We start from the raw sequence: 24,453 nt of genomic DNA, 5'->3' as shown, positions 1-24,453 counted from the left end.
ACAGACTTTGGGTAAGCAGTAAAATTCCAAGCATGACGATGTATAACAGGTAGAAACAAACCGCAATTTTAAGGACAGTGGGTCAGAGTCAGCGGGCCAGCATACAAAGGTTGAAAACCAGGTAGAGACATTTCAATGCGCTAAAGCCTTGCCTACGGGAGGGAGGCCTGGGCTTGATCCCCAGTCACATGGTCTCAAGCACCCCCGGAAGCGACCCCGGCATATCCAGCAGGGAGCAGCCCTGGAGCACTGCCGACTGAGGTGCAGAACAAACAAGCCAAAAGCACTAACTCTCGTGGACCCGAACTTAAGCAGAGCAGGTCGGTCCTGTAGCTTCAGCTCAGAGATCTCTCCTTTCTCCCCAACCCAGGTTTCAAGAGCCCCCCTGAATATTCAGAGGGATGAGGTGAGAGAGGGCCCTAATAGACTCTCTGAGCTGCAAGCACACTTCCCAGACTCTGGCAAAGTTTTGCTTATTTATTTATTTGGGGTGGGGGGGCCCATACCCAGCAGATCAGGAGTTACTCAAGGCTCTGTGTTCAGGGGTCATTCCTGGAGGTGTTCAGAGGACCATATGTAATGCCGGGAATTGAACCCAGGTCAGCTACGTGCAAGGCAAACACCCTAACTGCTGTGCTGTCACTTGGTCCCAGTTTCTGTTTATCTTTTTCCTTTTGGTTTTTGGGTCACACCCAGCAGCGCTCAGGAGTTACTCCTGGCTCTATGCTCAGAAATCGCTGCTGGCAGACTCGGGGGAACATATGGGATGCCAGGATTCAAACCACGTTCCTTCTGCATGCAAGGCAAACGTCCTACATCCATATTATCTCTCCGGCCCCAGTTTTTGCTTTTCTTAAGAAACAACCCACTGGGCCTGAGAAAAAGAACAGTGAGTAGAGCATTTGCCTCATATGTGGCTGACCCAGGATAGACCCAGGTTCAATCCCCGGCATCCCATATGGTGCCCCGAGCCTGCCAGGAGCGTTTTCTGCACGAAGAGCCAGGAGTAACCCCTGAGCACCACAGGGTGTGGCTCCAAAACAAACAAGCAAAAAAGAAGAGCCCAGTGATAGCACAGCTGGTAAGGTACTTACATTGCAGAGATGACCTGGGTTTGATCCCTGACAATTTCCCTCCCTGAGTGATCCCTGAGCTCAGAGCACTGCTGGATGTGGAACCCCCAAACTAAACATAAATACAGAAAACAACCACAACTCTCCCCCTAGACGCTGTGTGAATGCCAAAGGTGGGCGCTCTCCTCTCTCAGGCCCGAGGGGCAGGAGTGGGGACAAAGAACTCAGGAGTCGCCCTTCTGGTTTCTAAGCCCAGCCCAGCCCCAGCCTGGCTGTGTGATTTCATTCAGGTTACCCAACCTCTCTGACGAAGGCGCGGCCTCTGACAAGCTCATCCTGTGGGGCTCTCACAGCAAAACAATCTCAGTTAAAAGAACAGATAAGCCAGAACCTAATCCTTAGCAGGCCAGCTCAGGGCTTTTCAGAACCTCACCTGCCTCCAGCCCTGAACCCACTTGGTAAATCATTGGTTTCTCCCAGGCCGGAGCTAATAGCCACCTAGCCCCCCCACAATAAAATAAACACAAAAACTGAAACTGGCTTATTCTAATCCTCTGCTATCAAGTCGGTTTGGAGAGAGCTGATGCCTGTATCTCTGGGATGAATCTGATTTGGACTGTCTCTGGACCTGGGATATGGGGGAGACTATACTACTCTTTCCTAGACCCACATGCCTGCACTGTGACCAAGAGACAAGTCTCTCTGGAGCCTGGGCCCTAATGCACTGGTTCCCCCCACGTCCGAGGCCCTTCTATGAAAGGCAAGTTATTTTAAGCTTCTCCTGGATCCAAGATGCCTTAGCACACAAAGCAGATGACTACGGGACACGAACCAGAAAGGGTTTTAAGGCTTTTCATTCTGCCAGAAGCACACTTAAAATTCAAACCATTTAAAGCACAGTCTCTCCTCTCTCACACACACCAGAAAGGGTTTTAAGCCCTTTCATTTTGCCAGTCTCTCTCTCTCTCCTCTCTCTTCTCTCTCTTCTCTCTCTCTCTCTCTCTCTCTCTCTCTCTCTCTCTCTCTCTCTCTCTCGTTCTCTTCCCCCCCCCCCCCCGCAGTTCTCTTACTCGCTCAGCGAGTTCTAGTTTGGAGGAAGAAAGGCCCAGACCCCACCTCCAATCAGTGGATAACAGCAAATACATGTCCCAATCCTAAGTGGAAGGGGTTAACTCCTGCCAACCATTTCAGATGGGGACAAAGGCCACAACTAGGGGGCACCCCCAGGCATCCCTGAAGGAAGGGAGGGAAGCCCAGGTACAGGTTTAGCTGGGATCCCTGGAAGGCACCACTTTCATCCCACCCACCCAAGCATCCGAGGAATCCGGAACCATAATCAGAACTTGGGATCCAAAAGTGGAGCCAGACACAAGGGCACTGGGGGCCGGAGCAACACCACAACGGTAAGGTGTTTGCCTTGACACAGCCAACACAGGACACACCCGGTTTGAATCCTGGCATCCCAGGTCCCCCGAGCCTCCCAGAAGCGACTTCTGAGCACAGAGCCAGGAGTAACCCATGTGCGCCACCGGGTGTGACCCAAACACCAAACAGACACAAGGGCACAACCTCCTCTATCATATCACCGAGGCCCACCCGGAAAGGTCCCGACCGAGGTGGGACCCCAGCCCAGGTCAGCACCCTCTTACTTCTGCGAGGCTGCTCCTCTGGGCCATTGCAGGGAGCCAGCGGGGCGCCGCCAGCCTCATCCAAGGTCAGGATGAGGGGCACGTCGTCGTCCAGGATCGAGGCCATGTTCTGCTGCCCCGCGGGCCTCAGGAGGCAATGTCCAGGGCTTTAAATAGTCGCTGCACCACGGAGGTTCCTTTCAAAGCTGCTGGCCCAGAGGTGCTTCTTGGCCACGTCTCCATCACAGGCATCTTCTGGGGTTGTGGGGAGGAGGAAGAAAGAGAAAAGGTCAGTTATTAAACTGCTACCACCTACAGGCAAGAATGCTCTCGAATTAGAGGGGCCCATGGTTTAATCTCCTTAATGGAGACACAGAAAAGAACACTTGGGGGGCCACAGCAATAGAACAGTGGTAGCCGACCCCAGACAGACCCCGGTTCAAATCCAGGCGTCCCAGATGATCCCCACTGCCTGCCAGGAGCATTTTCTGAGCACAGAGCCAGGAGTAACCTCTGAGCGCTGCCGAGTGTGACCCAAAAACAAAAAATAAAGAACACTTGCGATAGCACAGCGATAGGGTGTTTGCCTTGCACACAGCTGACCCAGGATGGACGGTGGTTCAAATCCCAGCAACCCAGATGGTCCCCACTGCCTGCCAGTAGCGATATCTGAGCGCAGAGTCAGGAGTAAACCCTGAATGCTGCCGGGTGTGACCCAAAAACAAACAAAAAAACACTAGGGTGGAGTTTTCAAATGGTTGCTTTTATGACATTTGGATTATATCTTTGTTTTGCAAAGAGTTAATGAGAAGACACAGGAACTCAAATAAAGAGGAGTAAAGAGGCCACTGCAAAACTGCTGGAGAGGGTGTTGGGAGAAAGGTAGAATGGCAGAGCACAGAAACAGACACAGAACATGCAAGGCCTGAGACCATCCCTGGCACTGCCTAGCACCTCTGAGGCAGCTCTCAAGGCTCCTCAGGCACTACCACACCTGGGAACCTCAGGACAGGGCCCTTGCAGCCACCCACCATTATGCCTGAAGATAAAGATCATCACAAACATGTGAGGCACCTATCCCTCATTATATTTGACTGGTGGTAGAAGTTTTTCTTTAAGATTTGAGAGATATTGAAGCTGGGGAGATGGCTCAATGAGCTAGTGTCTGTGGGAAGTTCAGGCTCCAGCTCTCTGTGGTCCCCCAAACCAGGTGGGATAAAAAAACAAAACAAAAATAAATGTAGAGACCTAAGCAGGGAATTTAGGGAATTTCACATGCCTTGAATATGTAAGGAGTTGGGTTCAATCTTTGTGTGTGTGTGTGTGTGTGTGTGTGTGTGTGTGTGTGTGTGTGTGTGTGTGTGTGTGTGTGTGTGGTTTTTGGGTCACACCCAGCAGTGCTCAGGGGTTATTCCTAGCTCCATGCTCAGAAATTGCTCCTGGCAGGCACGGGGGACCATATGGGATGGGGGACCATATGGGATGCCAGGATTCAAACTGATGACCTCCTGCATGAAAGGCAAACACCTTAACTCCATGCTATCTCTCCAGCCCCTCAATCTTAATACCAATCTGCCCCCAAATGATTTTAGAGACCCCAAACCCCACATTCAAATAGTAATATATTGGGGCCTGATAGCACAGCGGTATGGCATTTGCCTTCCATGCAGCCAACAAGGGACGGACCCAGGTTTGATTCCCAGCATCTTGAGCCTGCCAGGAGTAACCCCTGAGCACCGCCGGGTGTGACCAAAACCACACACACACACACACACACACACACACACACACACACACAAATAAGATAAAAGAAAATAGTAATATAGGCCAGTGCACCAGGAGTGATCCCTGAGCACAGACAGGTGTGTCCCGAAAGCCAAAAAGAAATAAAAATAAAATCAATGAATACTAAGTACCTAGAGGGATCTCCCCTAGAGATTTTTGAGTCAAGCTGACTACAATTTCAAAAGTCAAGACAAGATTCAGAGAGGAGGAGCAACTTGTCCAAAAACCCACAGCTAGAAAAGCAAACTCAGAGTGGGCCAAAGTGATGGTACAGCAGGGAGGGCGCCTACCTTGCACGTGGCCAACCTGGGTTTAATCCCTGGCATCCCATATGGTTCCCCAAGCACTGCTAGGAGTGACTGTTGAGTGCAGAGCCAGTCCTGAGCAAGCCCTGAGCATCGCAGGGTGTGGTCCAAAAACAAAATAAAAGGAAAGAAAGCTCAGAGCCTATGCAGCAGCCTGCTCTGCAGAATTGGGGTGTCTGGTCCCTACACCTGGGCTGAGCCACTCTTCTCTCCCAGAGTTTGCTGCCTGATAAGGATGGGGAAGCATTTTCCAAAACTATCCTGAAGGCCCAAGTTAAGACATCAAAAGCCACCTGTTCCAGTTCCTATTTATCCACAGTTCTGCTGAGGAGGCCCAAAAGAGCAAAAGCAAAACTCAGCAGGTCTGAAGACAGGACCTTTGAACTCAGTGGCAAGAGAATTCCCAGAGCCATGGCTTTCTGGTCTCCCAATCAGTCTCGCCTCCAAACGAACTCCCTGATCTGCAGCTTGACAACTAATTTCTGGGGTGAATCACCCCCAGGACGCAACCCCCCCACCCCGAGGGTGCATCCCTGTGTGTCCCAAGAAGCTGGCACAGCGGCAGCTAGGGAAGGGGTTAAACCCGGGGCTCTGCCCAGCAAACTTCCTCTAGATTGTCTAGATCGTTTCCTCCCGCTCGGAGATTGCTTTGGCTTCTGGATCTCAATGGCGGAGAGAGAAAAGAAAAAATAAATGCCCAACGTGACACCTTCACAGACACTGTGAAGTCCCAAAAGGGGACTTCACTTGACAACTGGGTGTCTTGTAACACTCAGGAGCAGAGGGGACATTTTGTGCCGAGAGCTGCTGCTCTTAGGACCATCCACACCTTCTAACTCTAGCCTGTGTTTATTCTGAAATAGGCTGGGAAACTACCCACCCTTGATCCCCACCAAAAGAGAGGGGCTTCACTGTCTTGCAGGTATCATCATGGTAGGATGGGGGGATACTGTGCTATTTCCATGCATGGGGGTCAGGGGATTCAGCCATCCATTCAGGGAACATTTCTGGTGATCCAACTCAGAGAAGAGGGGAGAAACTGGAAACATCTTAAGGGGCACAGGTGAGCTGCACCCTCCAAGAGACACAAATGTGCAGAGGTGCAATGATCTACTGAGCTTGGCGCCCCACTTCCCAAGGGGTTCTTGCCCTCCTGGAAATAACAGCCCCAAAGGACTGGAGCCTAGACCTAAAACGTGGGAGCAACTGCCTATGCGGAGTCCTGTGACTCCTTCCCAAACTCTTTCAAGTCCATCATTTGGGGAAGGGGGGGGGGGACGGGCAGGGCCAGCAGGAGCAAGGCACTGGCCCAAGGTCACCAGGGCAGGACTCTTGAGTCTCGGGGACAGACAGACAATGCTCAGGTGGCTCAGTGTCTCCCTCTAGGTGACCCTGCAGGAGGACAGGTTCACCCCAGAACCCTGACAGGTCCAGGAGGTCTGGGCCGTGTTCAGGCTGTCAGAAGAGGGGGGTGGCATGACCCGAGCATGAGTCTTTGAGGGGACCCCCGAGGGAGCTAAGAGGGGGTTGGGGGTGCTCGGTCCTGCTCCACAAGCTCAGGGTCTGGATCTGGGGTCCCGCCTGGGGGTCACTCCCAAAGGCCAAGGTGAGGATGGGGGGGTGCAGAGCAGCCTATGGGCCTCCGGGGGTGAGACAGGAACTCGGCTGGGTCTCCCCTCGGGGCCCCCGAGGCTCTCCATTCCACTTCCAAGGGTCGAGAGCTCACCGCAGCCCCCTTACTCCTCTGCACCCTCTGACCCCTGACCCTTGACCCCGCCGACAGGCCAGCCCCTCGCACCCCTTGAATTCTTACACGCGCCGGCCCGCGCGCCGGAATCCCGGCGCTGCCGCCGCCGCCAAAGCCCCGATCGCGGAGGTTGTGCTGCAGCCGCCGGCGCCACCGCCACTTCGCCGCTGCCGCCACCGCCGCAGCTGCGCCAGCGCTCGCATCCGCCGCCGCCTGTCGTCCCGAGCCCCGACCCGGCCCTTCGCCGCAGCCTATTGGCTCGCTGAGCAGTCCTGCTGAACGTTGATTGGTGAAAACTCACGTCTGTTTCCTGTTCTCATCCACTGCCGAGGCAGGATTCTGGTCCCAGGGGCGGGACACGAAGAAACCACGCCCCCGTTTTCCCCGCCTTCCCAACCACGCCTTATTTGGACAGCCCAGCCTCTAGGGAGACTCGGGTCTTCCCATTGGTGAAAGGGTAGGCAGGGGGTGCTTTTTGATTGGCCAGATCTCGGGAGGCGGGCAATAATGGAAAGAATAGAGGGAGGGAGTGGTGGAAAGGGAAATCAATCATAGTCCCGCCTTTCAGCTGGTCACCTAGCAACGCGGGTACTGCCTGGTCAATACTGAGCGGACCAAGGGAGCCGGTAAGCAGCTTACGGGGAAACAGCTGGGATGGCGGTAGGGCGTCTGCCTTGCTCGCGGCTGACCCTGGACGGGCCTCGGTTCGATCCCCCGGCGTCTCATATGAGCCCCCAAGCCAGAAGCAATTTCTGAGTGCAGAGCCAGGAGTAACCAACCCCTAAGTGTCACCAGGTGTAGCCCCAAAACCAAAAATAATAGGAAGGAGCTGAGATGGAGGGGGAGATGTGGAACCAGTTCTGATCCACTTATCCACTTATGCCCCCCCCCGAATTATTAGACTCCCCTAGACCATTCTACCCATGGACCCCTACTCTCCTGTCCCCTCTGCTGTGTAGACCTCCTGCCTCCCGCCTGCTTGGACCTCTCTGGTCTGGTCCAGGAGCATCCCTGTCTGTGCTCTCACTCTCATTTGTCATCTTCCTGGTACAATTTTATTATTTTTTATTATTATTTCTTTTTAGTTTTGGGTCACATCTGGCGATACTCAGAGCTTACCCCTGATTCTGCACTCGGGAATGACTCCTGCTTGTGCTGCAAGTGGGTGGGTGCATATGGGATGCCAGGGATCAGATCAGATCAGACCAGGTACGCAGTGTGCGAGGGAAGAGGAGTGTCAGCAAAGCCAACTATATTCAAGTCAAACATATTTGGTGATGTGGAGAAGATGGTGGATAAACCCGCCCACCATATATATCTATATCCTCCAGGGTAGGAAAGACATGAAAGGCAATTCAGGGGCCGGAAAGATAGCATGGAGGTAAGATGTTTGCCTTGCATGCAGAAGGACAATGGTTCGAATTCAACATCCCATATGATTCCCTGAGCCTGCCAGAAGTGATTTCTGAGCATAGAGCTTAGGAGTAAGCCCTGAGCGCCGCTGGGTGTGACCCAAAAACCAAAAAAAAAAAAAAAAAAAAAAAAAAGGCATCTCAGTTGAGTGATTGATTTAACTTAATTCTGAGGACACTGGTGTTTGTCTTCTTGTCCACTTCAGAACTTTCTGCTGCTCCTTACAACGTGATTCTGCTTACAATGGATTTACTTAAGACAATAGGTTTCTTGTGGCAGGAGGCAATAAAGAGTTTGGCTTGGAGCCTTGACATAGTAAATGCTCAATAAATAGTAGTAATTGGGAGGATGAGTTTCCTAAAACACCCTGATTCTTCCTGCTTTAAAAAAAAAAAAACAGGGCCCGGAGAGATAGCACAGTGGCGTTTGCCTTGCAAGCAGCCGATCCAGGACCAAAGGTGATTGGTTCGAATCCCGGTGTCCCACATGGTCCCCCGTGCCTGCCAGGAGCTATTTCTGAGCAGACAGCCAGGAGTAACCCCTGAGCACCGCCGGGTGTGACCCAAAAAAAAAAAAAAAAAAAACAGCTTCAAGAAACTTCAGGGTGGCCAGAGAGATAGCACAGCGATAAGGCGTTTGCCTTGTGCCTTGTATGCGGAAGCACGGTGGTTCAAATCCCAGGCATCCCATGTGGTCCCCCGTGCCTGCCAGGGGCGATTTCTGAGTGTAGAGCCAGGAGTAACCCCTGAGTGCTGCCAGGTGTGACCCAAAAACAAAAACAAAAAAACGAAACTTCAGTGGCTAGAGAGATAGTGCAGGGGTTATCTTGCATGCAGCTGACCTCAATTTCATCACTGCCACCACATATGGCCACCCAAATACCACCAGGGGCTATTCTTGAGCACAGATCTGTGAATAGCCTCTGTCTGATCAAATGCCAGTTGGATCCCCAATACCACCACTTCAAGTACAAATAAGAAAAAAAATACCAAGGAGGCCAGTGCCACATCCTTTTTGTATGGACACTTCAGGAAGTTCTCTGGGTCCCCAGAAAAGTGGGTGCATGGTTCAGCGAATGACGGAGATACACTCAGTTGTGTGGGTGAATCATAATTGTGTGTCTTTATTGAACGCTACAGGGATGTATTTAAACATGAATTTTATGCGTTAGAGACCACCTACATCGGCTTTCCTGTGAGGTTAAAAAAAAATAGTACTTTCTTGTTAGCACAAGCTTATTAATACAAACTGTTTGATCTATAAGTTTCTCCACAATAGACAATTCACAGGCCTTTAGTGTGGGTCACAAATCTTCTGAATGATAAGCTCCAATTAAAAGACAGAGGGGGGGGGCCGGGCGGTGGCGCTAGAGGTAAGGTGCCTGCCTTGCCAGCACTAGCCTTGGACGGACCGCGGTTCGATCCCCCGGTGTCCCATATGGTCCCCCAAGCCAGGAGCGACTTCTGAGCGCATAGCCAGGAGTAACCCCTGAGCATCACTGGGTGTGGCCCAAAAACCAAAAAAAAAAAAAAAACAAAAACAAAAAGACAGAGAGGAGTGGAGCCAGAGGCTTCTCTAGTATCCAAGGACAAATTTTAACATCTCAAATTTTTTCACTCCTAGACTGAACTTTGGATGTCAGTTCTGATATAAATTGAAAGATTGGCAAGTTTTTCCGTCCTAGGCTAGTGCAAGCAAGGCAGATGCCTTACCGCTTGTGCCACTGCTCTGGCCTTAATGAGCAGAATAGTTTTTAAAAGACTAACTTTAGGGGCCAGAGCAGTGGTGCAAGCAGTAAGGCGTCTGCCTTGCATGCACTAGCCTAGGACGGACCTCGGTTCGATCCCCCCCCCCCGCCCCCTGCATCCCATATGGTCCCCGAAGCCAGGAGCGATTTCTGAACGCAGAGCCAGGAATAACCCCAGTGTCACTGGGTGTGGCCCAAAAACAAACAAAAAAAGACTAACTTTGAGAATTACAAAGTTATTTTTATGTTTCTCTTGATGCTGATTTTCCCAGCTAAAGTGATATATAATCAAGGCCACCTTTGTGTGTACTAATTTAGTCATAGAAAGGTAAATATGCAACTATATACATACATAGCAAAGCAGCAGGGAGATTCTTATTAGGCCAAATAAATCTTTACAACTATTGTTTGCAACTATTATTTGCAACTATTGCTAAGCTTGAGAAATACCACCCTCACTTTTCAAGGAAGCACCTCTCTTTGAGGTCTTTTCTTCTTAGCCATCCACACTGGGGGAGTCCAGCCGGCCTTCTGATTTTAACTTTCCTTAAATTATGGCAGCAGTAGGCCAAAGTGATAGCACAGTGAGTAGGGCATTTGCCTTGCTTACAGATCACCCAGGTTTGATCCCCGGCATCCCATATGGTCACTGAGCCTGCCAGGAACAATTTCTGAGCACAGAGCCAGTATGTAGCCCCCACCCAAAAAAAAAAAGAAAGAACTAAAGTCATCAGTAATTGTCTATTTGTGGAGGAAATTGACATAAAGATTTAGTCCAGGAAGTTATTTCTCTGACACCCAAGAAATAAAACTGCAAAGCAAATATCATGGTGTGTGGTGGGGAGGGGGATCAGAGTATATAGTTAGTGCTTTTAAGTAAGATTTTTGAGTATTCAACAAAATCTTTTAAATGTGAGATATGCAGAGAAACAAATTTTGAACATGCAAGGACCACAAGTTGAAACTTTAAGTCTGGGTATAAAAACGGTCTTTTTTTTTGGGGGGGGGGGTCACACTCAGCCGCGCTCAGGGATTACTCCTGGCTCTATGCTCAGAAGTCACTCCTGTCAGGCCTAGGGGACCATATGGTATGCCGGGATTCGAACCACCAACTTTCTGCATGCAAGGCAAACGCTTTACCTCCATGCTATCTCTCTGGCCCCTGCGACCAATGTTGTTTTAGCATCAAAGCTATTAAAATAGGGGCCGGAGAGATAGCATGGAGGTAAGGCATTTGCCTTGCATGCAGAAGGTTGGTGGTTCAAATTCCAGCGTTGCATATGGTCCCCCGAGCCTGCCAGGAGCGATTTCTGAGCATAGAGCCAGGAGTAACCCCTGAGCACTGCCAGGTATGTCCCAAAAACAAAAACAAACCCCAAAAAAGCTATTAAAATAACCAACCAGTGGTAAAACAAATGTTTCACATGTTTGAGGTCTTGGGTTTAATCACACAGACAAAAAAGTAAATTTTTTTTAAACACAGTTGTCAGATTGAATTTATAAAAGCAAGACTTGGGGGCTGGAAAGATAATACAGCACAAAGGGCACTTACCTTGCATACAGCCTATCTGGATCTGATCCTTGGCATTCCATATGTTCCCCAGAGCACCACTAGGAGTAACCCCGGCGCATTCTAGTCATGACCAAAAACTTAATAAGTAAATAAACAAATAAGCAAGACTTAATGATATGCTGCTACAGCTAGAACCAGAAAACTGGATAATACACCGTTTACTCAAGTCACGGGGCCAGAGCGATATACAGTGGGTTGGCATTTGTCTTCCAGGCAAAAAACTCAGGTTTGATTCCTGGTACATTTATGGTCCTCTGAGCCCACCAAGGGTGATCCCTGAGCACAGAGCCAGGAACAAGCCTTGAGCACTTCTAGGCATACTTCTATCCCCTAAAATTACAGAAACATCAAAGAATTATAAAGGAATATTATGAAAATATTTTTTTGTTTTTATTTTGAATTATTTCTGGGGATACTCAGGGGACTATATGGGGAATCAGGAATTGAACCTGGGTTGGCTATGCTCAAGAAAAGCTCTCTAGCTGCACTATTACTCCAGCACCTATGAAAACTTCCATGGCAAAGGACAATCCAGGGGAAGTGAACATATTTATAGAAAGACAAATTACTAAAAACAAAAAGAAAGAACATGTTAGTATATCTAGAGGAGGTAATGAAACTGAATTAAAAAATAATTGTCCCTCTAAGTAAAAGCCTAGGGCAAATAGGAATCTCCTTCTTTAACTCAAGAAGGTCTAAGATCAAATTTTTACAAACTCTGAAAATAGAGGAGGAAGGAACATTTCCCTCACTTATTCTATGAGGCTTGTGTTTCCCTGGTGTCAGAAACAAAGACAGCACATGTAAAGAACATTTCAGATGCCCCACAGCCATCACTTCTTTTTATGAATAAAGCTTTATTGATACGTACTGCCCTCTTACTTAATATTGCCTGTGACACTTAAATTTTGCTCTGTAGCAGCCAAAGTGAGTAGTTGTAATAGAGGCCATCTGGTCACAAAGCTGACTCTGGGCTTGGCAAAGTGTTCTTAGAAGTAAAATCAGATCATGAGCCAGCAAAAAAAATATATATATGCAATTTCATTAAAATTAAAACTGAGTTTCCATTGACATTTTCATTTTAGGAAATGAAAAGATAAGCCATATCCAGGGAGAAAATATTTGTTGATCATATCTGATTCAAACCACAACAGATAATTCAGAACTCTTAGAACTCAACAGGATACATTTTAAAAAATAAACAAGACTTAGGTAAACATTCAGAAATAAAAGCTATGTTACCAAACATTGACAAATAGATGAAGCAGCTGGAACATTCATACATTGCTGGTGGGTACATAATTTTAAATACACGTTGGAAAATTTTTTTGGGGGGGGGAATTGGGTCACACCTGGCGGCGTTCAGGGGTTACTCCTGGTTCTGCACTCAGAAATCGCTCCTGGCAGGTACGGGGACCATATGGGATGCTGGGGATCAAACCACTATCCATCCTGGATGGGCTGCTTACAAGCCAAACACCCTTCTGCTGTGCTATCTCTCCGGCTCCCATGTTGACAATTTTGATATGGGGAGAGGGGTTGAGTCACAACTGGCAATGCTCTGGGGCTACTCCTGGCTCTGTATTTCAGGGCTCACCGGTTAGTGCTCAGGGCAAAACAAGCACCTTAACTATTGTACTATCTCTTCAACCCCGTTTTTGTTTTGTTTTGTTTTTAAATTTTGGGGCCACACTCAGCTGTGCAATAGAATAGCTCCTGGATCTACACTCAGGAATCACTCTTGCTGGGCTCAGAGGACATAGGAGATAGGCAATGCAAGCACCCTACCTGCTGTAACTATCACACTTTGGGGTTGGACTGAATTGGGGTTGCTGAAGGCTGTTCTGGGTGCAGTATAATAGCCATCAGTATCCTCGGTCCCTGCCCAGAATGCACAGTTGGACACTCACTCCCAGTCCTGACCACTAAATGTCTCCCAGTTAAGTCCACAAACTCCTGGAGTGCAGAGTCATCCTTCTGGAAACTCCCCAGTGCTGAGCAAAAGTCAGAAGCCAGGGGCCAAGGCCAGAGATAACACAGCAGTATGGCGTCTGCCTTACACACAGTCGATCTAGGACAGACAGTGGTTCAGTGGTTCCAATCCCGGCATCCCATTAGGTCCTCTGAGCCTGCCAGAAGCAATTTCTGAGTGCAGAGCCAGGAGTAACCCCTGAGTAATGCTGGGTATTACCTAAAAACAAACAAACAAAAAGCCTGGGGCCAGTAGCTAGCACAGGGGTCAAGCACATGTCAAGACATGGGTGGGTTTGACTCCCAGCACCACAAAGTCCCCTGAGAGGAAAATAATTAAAAGGTGATAAATGTAGAACAGCCCCCAAATTTAATGTGGTGAGAAACAGAAACTCAGTAACTCATGGGAGAGGGGGAATGACTAGAAAGTTTGCAGCCATGTGGGGCCCCTCTGTACATTTGTGAAAAGGTCACTGAGTTTTGTGCTTGCAACGAGTGGACTTTATGGTCTGTGATTTCCAGCTGGGCAGGCAAAGTCTCTGGAACGTAGACTGCTGGTTTGTTCTTGTGCAAGATGCTGCCTCTAAGCGGAGACCAGCGGGATATGAAATTGCCTGTTCAGGTGCTGGAGCTGGTTTCTGAAGCTGGTGCAATCAGATCTCTGGGCCCTGGGACTTGAGAAAAGCCCAGTGTAGCTGCAGCAGTGTGGGGGTACCAGGGGCTGGAGACCCAGAGACATACCAGGAGGGTGTACCCCTTGAAAGGGAGCCAAGACACAGAAATAGCCAAGAGGCCTGTACCACCTACTTTCTTTCTTTGTTGTTGATTTTTTTTTTTTTGGAGGGGGCATACCCAGCAGCACTCAAGGGTTACACCTGGCTCTGCACTCAGAAATTACTCCTGGCAGGTGCAGGGGACCATATGGGATGCCAGGAATCAAACCTTGGTCGGCCCCATGCAAGGCAAACACCCTACCCACTATGCTATCCCTCCAACCCAGCTGTGCTGTCTATTTATGCGGACCCACTGTAGGGCTGTCCCCACATTCCGGCCTTGTCACTATCTGTGACCTAACTGCACTAGCTCATCTGTGTGTCTCCTGGGTCTTTCTGGAAATCTCCTCTATGTACCATCCCCAGAGAGGCCCCTCCCAGGAAGCTGCTGTCCCTGAAAATCTGGGTTAGGGGGTGCACACACAGCTCCTACCTCAGACTTGGCAAGCATCAGCATATACTCACATCAACAAACTCCCCCTGCCTCCCTTCCGGGCTTTGTCCTTCGGATAAACACTGAAATAGTCCAACTCGAGCTGCATCCTTCCCTAAATCCTGTCCCCAACATTCCCTGTGGCTCACCCCTCCACCCCAGTGTAGTGTTTCTCCCATTCTGCTCCCCGAATCCTGGCCCTAGTGTGACCCTTTGAAGCTGTGGAGTTGGGACCTGGCATCTCTACATCCATCTCCGGCCCCCTCAAGCTGCCTCACGAAGTGGGGCTGAGACACCCTATTCTAAAGTTCTTCTTGGGGCCTTCACTCTGTTTACTAGGAAGAATTGAGTTATGCGGATCAGAGTGATAGCACGACGGTAGGGCGTTTGCTTTGCACGCAGCCAACCCAGGACAGACACCCGTTCGATTCCCGTATCCCTATGGTTCCCCCGAGCCTGCCAGGAGCGATTTTTGAGAGCAGAGTCAGGAGTAACCCCTGAGCATTGCCAAGTGTGGCCCCAAAACAAAAACAAACAAACATAAAGGCATACACATCATCTCTCTCTCTCTCTCTCTCTCTCTCTCTCTCTCTCACACACACACACACACACACACACACACACCTGACTCCCTCTTGATGTGGGGAAACAGGTACTGCATACCAGGGAGCTAAGGGATTTTCCCAGGCTTATTCCAAACTCCCCACGATGCCAGGAGTACACCCTGATCTGCTATGGATTCTGTAGCCCCCGTGGCTTTCCAGGGCTGCCAGCTTTGCCTGGCTACAAACCTGCATGGGCACTGGGGGTGAGAGAGGGCAAGGCCACTGCGGGACAGAGTCTAGGCCATTGCGTCTCCACAGGGCCCTGGGGCCCAGAGGTCGCCCACACAGCAATTCTGTCAGATGTGGTTTCTCGGCCCGGTCACAGATGCAGAAGTAGAGCTCCAAGAGTCTGCCCAGCTGGCAGGGAGCCACCGCAGGCAGGAAGTGGTGATCCATGTGGCTTGAATTCCAAATCAGCCCGGCCCCAAGGCCAGCAACCCACTTACCATGCAGCAGGCTTACCCTGTGGAAAGAGGAACTCTCAGAAGGTCAAGCGCCTCCGCCAGAGCCCCGTGGCTGGGAGGCAGTTGTGCATTAAGACCAGCAGTTTTGAAATCTCTCCTGGGGGCATATTTCCTCCCAAGCCCAAGCACAGTTGCTGCTCATTGCTCACTGCCCCCAAAGCATGGAGCAAGGCTGAAATGTGCAGCCCAGCGGCGTTCCCATCTTCCGGTATGGTCAGCCCTCCCCGCTGCAGGCCTAGCTGCTGCTGCCCTGGGTCCCTCTTGCACATTAAATACCATTTACAGAATATCCCCAGGAACAGAGCAGATTGAGCACCAAGTCACTCTTTGAGGAGGGCCAGAGAGAGAGCACAGTGTTTAGGGTGCTTGCCTGGTAGGCTGCTGACGAGGTTTGATCCCCGGTATACCATTGGCCCATACCTGAAGGCAGACCAAGAACTAATTCCCCAAAGAAAAACAAACAAAAGTGGTGCTAGGAAAATGAAACAAACCACTTGGAAAAAGAAAAGCATATTAATTTTTAAATCTCTTTTTTGTTTGTTTTTGTTTTGGGGCCACACTAGTGACTCTCAGGGCTTATTTCTGACTCTGCACTCAGAAATCGCTCCTGGCAGGCTTGGAGGCTCATACGGGATGCCGGGGATCGAACCTGGGTCAGCAGTGTGTAAGGCAAACGCTCTACCACTGTGTTGTCGCTTCAGCCCCTCAGGGGACCATATGGGATGTCAGGACTGGAGTCTGACCGAGGTTGGCCTTGTGAAAGGTAAATGCCCTACCGCTGTGCTATAGCTCCAGCCCCTAAATCTCTTTTTCTGTTGGCCACACCAGGAAGTGTTCAGGACTTACTCCTGGCTCAGAGATCACTTCCTGGCAGACTTAGTGAGGGACTACATAGGGTAACAGGGATAGAACCTAGGAATGGGGATCAGAGGATAGCAAAGTGGTAGGGCGTTTGCCTTGCAGGTGACCCAGGACAGATCTGGGTTCAATCCCCAGCATCACATATTGTCCCCCAAGCCAGGAGCAATTTCTGAGCACAAAGCCAGGAGTGACCCCTGAGCGTCACTGAGTGTGGCCCAAAAAGCCAAAAACCGAAACAAACAAAAAAGAACCGAGGATGGCTGTGTGCAAGACAGGTGAACTTTTTCACTGTACCATGGCTCCAGCCAGTACATTTTCATCATTAATGGGTTGAATGTATCAAATGTGTTCTCTATGCCTATTTGTTATAATCATATGGTTTTTCCTCTTGCTCTTGTGATGGATTGCATTAGTTATATTTTGAGTGTTGAACCAAACTTGCATCCCAGGGCTACATCCTGGGTGCAGTATAATGTTGGTCATAGTGCATAATTCTCCTTCTCTTCCTTCTTCTCTTATAGATGCCATACTGGCAGTGCTTAGCCCAGCACTGCTCAATGTAAGGGGTTCTTGGGGTTTCCTAGGGCCCTTCCAGGTAGTGCTCAGAAGCTGTGAGGTTTATTTTATTTTATTTTTTTTACAAATTTATTTATTTATTTTTAGTTTGGGGCCATGCCTGGTCACTCCTGGCCCTGTATTAAGTCACTCTTAGTAGTGCTGGGGGAGCATAGGGAATGCCAGAGATCGAACCTGTGTTGGCTGTGTATAAGGCAAACACCCTACCTGCTGTGCAATTGCTTTGGCCCCAGAAACTGTGAGATTTAGGGATAAACTCGGGGTATCCGCCTATGCTATACACCCCCTAACTATACCCTTGGTGAATGTGTGATTGGATCCCATTTGAGAATATTTTGGTGAGTTCTTTTGTCTCTGGGTTCATGAGAGACACTTTGGTCTGCAATTTCCCTTTCTCGTGATGGAGGTAGAGTAAGGCTGGCCTTGTCAAGTCAGTTAGGAAGCCTGCCTTCTGCTTCTGTTCTCTGGATGGACCATCGGAAAGCTCAGGGGCTGTAACAGCTCACAGGATCTAGGCAGAGCTGAGGATGGCCCCTCTTCCCATGCTGAAGGCCTCTTTTGGCCCATCAAGTTTGTCCCACACCGAGTGGTGCTACCCAGGCCAAACCGTGTCTGACTCATGATGTCTTAGGAGGTTGATAAGTTCCAAAGCATTTGAATAATTGATCCACAAACCTAAGAATCAGTGAGAGGTGACTGGAAGCTGAGGTCCTAAATAATGGAGGCCTCCCCATTCCCTCAGACTCTCAGACACTGCTCTCTCAGACACTTTCTTACATGAAGAGAAAGGGATAGGGTGACAGTTGGAGTACTGCAAACTGATTTAATCTTGATTCCCATGGGAATCAGTGAGAATACTGTGAGGTAGCAGAAAGCTTCCTATGTATAAACTGACAGGCAAAAACATGGATAGGGAGACAGGTAGATGGGTGATAGACAGATGGACAAACATGCATGAATGGACAAAATAGGACAACTAATAGATACTCATCTCTGTAGTTAAGTACACTGCTGGCAACTGAATCCTGAATACCATATATACTTGAGTATAAGTTGGCCCTCCCTAATTTTACCCTAACAACTGGGAAACTTAGTGACTTGAGTATAAGCTGAGGTGGAAAATGCAGCAGCCACTGATAAATTTCAAACATAAAAATATATACCCAAAACAATTAGAATAATTGAGGAATCAGTAAATAAGTAAATAAATACATGATTACATTTACAATACATAATTGCTATACTGTATACCATTAACATATCACTTTTTTGTGTGTGTGTGTGGTTTTTGGGTCACCCCCGGCAGTGCTCAGGGGTTATTCCTGGCTCCACGCTCAGAAATTGCTCCTGGCAGGCACGGGGGACCATATGAAACGCCAGGATTCGAACCAATGACCTCCTGCATGAAAGGCAAATGCCTTACCTCCATGCTATCTCTCCGGCCCCACATATCACATTTTTTAACATACCACATTAACCAATAGTATTCAATAGCAACTTTAATAAAGTGAATAAACCGCGTAAGAGAGAAAAGCATTGTAAATAAATGGTCAAAAATCTGAATTCTGGGGAGCCGGAGAGATAGCATGGAGGTACGGTGTTTGCCTTTCATGCAGATGGTCATTTGTTCAAATCCCGGCCTCCTCTATGGTCCCCCGAGCCTGCCAGGAGCGATTTCTGAGCGTGGAGCCAGGAGTAACCCATGGGCGCTGCTGGGTGTGACCCAAAACAAACAAACAAACAAACAAACAAACAAAGAATCTGAATCCTTATACTCCAAAACCCCTGATTATAAAGATTCAGGATTCATAAACATTTATCTATTAAGGCAGGTTTACTGCCTTAAATGAGTTTTTCTTACTTTTTTTTTTTTTTTTTGGTTTTTGGGTCATACCCAGCAGCACTAAGGGGTTACTCCTGGCTCTATGCTCAGAAATCGCCCCCTGGCAGGCGGGATTCGAACCACCGTCCTTCTGCATGAAAGGCAAGCGCCTTACCTCCATGCTATCTCTCCAGCCCCTTAAATGGGTTTTTCACTTAATTAAATGTGCCATTGAATATTGTGGGTTAAATAGTTCAGTGGCATCCAGATCAGTTCAGCTGCCCACCAAGAGGTTAGCTGAAGACAGCTCAGCCAAGACTTGTGGACTGAGCTGAAGCACTGTTCCCTCCAGCAGACAGCAGAAGACAACCGGAGACTACGTGCATTTGATTCGGGGCACGCACACGGACTCAAATAACCTGTATGACCTGAGTATAAGCAAAGTTTGGCACAAATTTTGTGCCGAAAAAAATCGGCTTATACTCGAGTATATATGGTATCTATTCTTTGGATAGAAATGGGACTGGGGTCTGCAGAGATAATACAGTGGGTAGTTGCTTCTGTCCATAGCCAACTCCAGAATCCATCCCGGGCACCCTATATGGTCTCCAGATTGAGGCGAGGAATGATCCTGAGGGCAAAAGCAAGAGTAAGCTCTGAAAACAACAGGGAGTGCACAACACACACACACACACACACACACACAGAAATGGGAACATCAGAGGGTTACTATGATGCTCACCATAAAGGCCAATCCCCAAATCATGAGACTGGGCAGAAGAGTGGTTCTAAGGTGCAGGCTCCGGGGACAGGCACCTAGACTGAAATGTCAGTCCTCACACTCAAGAGCTGAACCTCTTTGTGCCATCCCTTTTGAGCCACCCACAGAGAGAGGTCATGATGCGGGGGAGGAAGGGAAAAGGGTTCAGAACAGTGTGAGCCACACAGCAGGTGCTCGCTAGGTAGCTAATGTCACAGTGGCTCCCTCCCCTGGGCTGAAGAGAGAACTCTGCAGGCTGGAGCATGGGCTCTTTGTGTGCTAGAGCTCCAGTTTCATCCCCAGCACCCTATGGACCCCTCACACCCCAACACTATTGGGAGTGGCCCCATGAGCACAGAATCAGGAATAGCCACTGAGCATCAGCAGAGATGGCCGCCAAGCCTAAATGAACAAATCAAATAAAGTGGCATTCTTTGGGTCAGAGATGTGCCTCAAAAGCTGAGGTCAGGCTCCAGAGAGTGTCTCCCATATATATTCTAGGAGTAACCTCTCAAGCACCCAGCCAAACCCCATTGAGTAACAGAGCAACATAGAAAGAAGCATTCCTTGGGGCTGGAGCGATAGCACAGAGGGAAAGGCATTTGCCTTGCATGCAGTCGATCTGGATTTGATCCCCAGCATCCCATATGGTTCCCCGAGCCTCCCAGGAGTGATTTCTGAGCACAGAGCGAGGAGTAACCCCTGAGCACCACCGGGTGTGGCACAAAAAATTAAAAGGCAAAAAAAAAAAAAAAAAAGCATTTCTGGGGCTGGGGAAGGCTCAGAAGAGCACTGGCCTTGCATGGGTGATACCCAGGGTTCCATCCGGGACTTCAAGGAGGAAAAAATAGGACCCACCCAAACACAGCAGTTTTCTTTTCACTTGTTCTGATTTTGCTTTGTTTTGTTTTGGGACCAACTCAGAGATGCTCAATAATTACACCTGGTGGTGCCTGGGGACCACATGGGATATCGGGGATCAAACCTGGGTCAGGTGCAAGGCAAACACCCTACCTGCTGTGCCATCTCTCTGGTCCCTGCAGCAGTTTCTTTAAATGCCCTTGATTCCTCCATGTTACACTGTCAGACTTGAGGGGGGCTGTAGGTGCTCAGATTCACCCTCCGCTCACCCCCACCCCAGGTGGAAAATATAATTTAGTTCAAACTTCAAAAAAAATGTCTGAGAGTGCAAGTAATAAAATATCTAACAAGCCCATTTGAATGAAGCCGGGGTCTAATCTGCATGATAACGATATATTTCCATTTATAAAGTTCATCAACAGAATTAATGACAAATAAAGAGACCATCCAATTAAAGTCCCCATCCATTAGCAATATCGCTTCACTTTTAGGGCAGGAATTTTCACCGGATTGGAAAGGATTTAAATATTAAGGCTGGTGGCATTAAAAAATAAAAGATGGCAAACGATGCCATTAGAATTCATGGGGACAAGACTCGCCCGTGGTTTTTGTCAGGGGCGCCAGATGCATGGCTGGGATCCGGGTTTGCCTGCTCCGTGTTCGCCCAAATGAGCTGCCCAGGACTAATGGGCGTCGTCATAATCAAAGAAAACAAGTTTGCCCTTTGCAGCAACGGAGGTAATTTGGCTGAAGGCAAATTGGAAGCATTTCCTATCATGTTGCCTTTCCAGCCGCCCTCTCGGAAGGATGCAGGCACCGTGATTGATGCCTGAGAGCTCTGGGGGACAATGGGGAGAAGGCTTTCATTAAGCGGGAGGTTCCATCCATCCCCAGCCAGGGACCAGCGATCTTTCATCCTCAGAGAGAACCGGGAAGCCCCACGCTGTGTTCTGAGGAACAGCCTGAAGGAACTCCAGAGATTGGGGGCTGGGAGGTGAGAGGGGCTCAGTGGGTGGAGACATCCACTCCCAGAGGCTCCAGCTTGTGGTCTAGGTCACTCTCTTTTTTTGGGGGGTGTAAGGAGTCACACCCAGCGGTGCCCAAGGATTACTCTGAGCACTCTGCGCTCAGAAATCGCTCCTGGCAGGCATGGGGGACCATATGGGATGCCGGGATTCAAACCACCATCCTGGATTGGCTGCATGTAAGGCAAACGTCCTACCGCTGTGCTATCTCTCCGGCCCCTAGACGAGATCTCTTCCTCCTTCTTGGCCTAGGAGAGCCGTCCTCATTTCTCCTGCCTGCCTCTCTGCTTCTCTGGTGTGCTGGATGATCTCTTAAGAGTGCCCAATGGCTGCCAGGTACTGGTCACAGATTGCAACTAAGCACCAGCCCCAAAGCCACTCCAGCCAGCTTTTAGCTATGGAATCAGAGCTAGAGCCATAGTACTGTGGGGAGATCATTTGCCTTGCACATGAGATCAGATCCTTGGCATCCCACATAGTCCCTGGTCCCCTCAAGCATCATCAGGAGTGATTCCCTGAGTGCAGAACCAGGAGTAACACCTGAGCTATGCCGGGTGTGGTTCCTCAAAAAGAAAAACTCTGGAATCATTGTAGACTACAGAACCTTTGCAAAGATGATTCAGAATCTCTGTACCCTTTCCTTCAGCCCCCCATGATGTTAACACCTTACGGAAGCGTTTGTCAAAACTAACGAGTGGATGAATGCTGGCACCACATCCAAGCCCTTCATTTAAGATCTTCATTAAGATCTCCACTGGATGGGGCCGGGCGGTGGCGCTGGAGGTAAGGTGCCTGCCTTACCTGCGCTAGCCTAGGAGACGGACCGCGGTTCGATCCCCCGGCGTCCCATATGGTCCCCCAAGCCAGGAGCGACTTCTGAGCGCATAGCCAGGAGTAACCCCTGAGCGTCACCGGGTGTGGCCCAAAAACCAAAAAAAAAAAAAAAAAAAAAAAAAAAAAAAAAAAAGATCTCCACTGGCATTTTCCTCGAAATGTCCTTTTTCTGTTCCAGGAGGTAACCTTGCATTTAACAGAACCATCTGGTTTTATACTGTATGTCTAAGTCAGCGTCCTCGCCACCCCGATGTGGAAAATCAAAACAGAAAAACCAGTGCCCATGGGCAGGCTGGTACCTTTTCCAAAGCTTTCAAACTCCTCCTAGTTCTCCCAATGCCCCAGACTGCTCTGGGCCTCTGAATGGGCCCCAGGTGGCACAACCAGGATCTGAGGCAGGTGACTTCCCATTGGCTTTAGCCAAGGGGAGACACTGGCGTCAGCCAGAAGAAGGGGCAGGGCTGGCAGCCACCCTCCTAGCTCTAGTCAGCACTTCCAGTTTGATATTTCCGGCCATGTCATAGCTCCTGATGGTACAGGAAGTGGCTGTGCTTCCTTCCATTTACCCTGAATGACCCGAGTTTCCCACTGGCTTCTGGCCACTGGCATTTGCTGGGTGGCACCAAGTTCCTTTGCTCAGCCTCACACCTTCCTGGCCCATGCAACGGGCTCTTCTGTGTCCAAATTCCTTACTTCGATGCTGTGAGAACTCCTACCTGTGCTGAAGACCTACAACCACCCTGGTCCCCCCCACCCTGGTCCCAAAACCAACAAGTGATTTGGGAGGCCGGACCCATGCCACTGTGGGGAGGGCACTTGCCTTGCATGCAGCTGACTTCAGTTTGCTCTGTGGCCAGAGAGATCGCACAGCAGTAGGGCATTTGCCTTGCAAGCGGCTGATCCAGGACAGACAGTGGTTCGATTCCGAGCATCCCATATGGTCCCCCAAGCCTTCCAGGGGCGATTTCTGAGCGCAAAGCCAGGAGTAACCCCTGAGCATGGCCAAGTGTGACCCCTCCACAAAAAACCTAAAAACTTCAGTTTGGTCTCCTGTTGTATATGTAAACATTTCAATGGGATTATTATGTTACTGACCCTACCCTGATCGGTGATTGTGCCTACCCTAGGTTGTGACCTGGCATTCTGCTCCCACCATTGGGTGGTACCTGATCCCACCATTGAGTGGTACCTGATTCTGGGGGATAAAAGCAAGGGTCTGTGGAAGGCGGGGAGCTTTTTGGCTGGAACTGATGCTGAGGCTTTTGGCTTCAGTCTTGTCCTTCGAATAAAGCTGAATTTTCACAAGCCTGAGTGTCTGCTAGCCTTTTACCCGAGGCTTCACCTCAGGACTGCTGGCTGAACAGGGTGGCAGACGCATGCTCTGAGTTGGAAGGGAAAAACCTCATCCTCCATCCCTCCATCAGTCAACCCCAACGGCTGACTTGCAAGTCTCCAAAGAATCACATAGGACCACTGTGCCCCACCAGGAGTGACCTCTGAGTGCAGAGGCAGGAGTGAGCCAGGTATGGCCAGCTGTGACCCAACACCCCCCACCCCAGAATAATTTTTTTCTTTTTTTTACTTTTTTTTGGGTTTTGGGTCACACCCAGCAGCGCTCAGGGGTTATTTCTGGCTCTACGCTCAGAAAATGCTCCTGGCAGGCTCGGGTGACCATATGGGATGCAGGGATTTGAACCACTGTCCTCCTACATGCAAGGCAAACACCCTACCTCCATGCTATCTCTCCGGCCCTTATTTTTCTTTTTTTCTGTTCTTGGATCAAACTTGGCAGTGCTCAGGAGTAACTGTGAGTTCTGAGCTTGGGATCACTTCTGGTAGGTTTGGGGTGATCTATATGGCGTGCCAGAGGTCAAAGCCAGGTCGACTGCGTGCAAGGCAAGTGCCATACCTGCTGTCCTATCACTCCAGTCCCCCCCACACCACCACCAACAAAAGTTAAAAGTGCTTTGTGAGGGCCAGAGCATAGTGGAGTGGGTAGGGCATTTGCCTTGAATGTGGCTCTCCCAGATTTGAATCCCGGCATCCCATATGGTCCCCTGAGTCTGCCAGGAGTGATCTCTGAACTCAGAGCCAGTTGTAATCCCTGAGCACTACCAGGTGTGGCTCTCCAAATCCAAATAAATAAATTAAACGCCCAGAGAGGTTTAGCTGCAAAGATTGTCAGCTCTTAGGCCTC

General features: G+C 49.5%; 1 protein-coding gene across 1 annotated transcript in view; it reads right to left on the bottom strand.

Moving 5' to 3' along the window:
• The window catches only part of TPCN1 (two pore segment channel 1), a 38,549-nt gene extending 31,848 nt beyond the window's left edge, over positions 1 to 6,701 (bottom strand). Inside the window, exons 1-2 of the mRNA XM_049788781.1 lie at positions 6,605 to 6,701; positions 2,723 to 2,956 (exon numbers count right to left, since the gene is read on the bottom strand). Coding sequence (XP_049644738.1) covers positions 2,723 to 2,828 — 106 coding nt within the window. The 5' untranslated portion in view covers positions 2,829 to 2,956; positions 6,605 to 6,701. The remainder of the gene's footprint in view (positions 1 to 2,722; positions 2,957 to 6,604) is intronic.
• Between the last annotated feature and the right edge of the window lie 17,752 nt (positions 6,702 to 24,453).

Source organism: Suncus etruscus, chromosome 15, assembly GCF_024139225.1.
Source record: "Suncus etruscus isolate mSunEtr1 chromosome 15, mSunEtr1.pri.cur, whole genome shotgun sequence".
Lineage (NCBI taxonomy): Eukaryota > Metazoa > Chordata > Mammalia > Eulipotyphla > Soricidae > Suncus > Suncus etruscus.
Note: the sequence above shows the minus strand (reverse complement) of the source record. Positions and strands in the feature narration are given on the sequence as shown.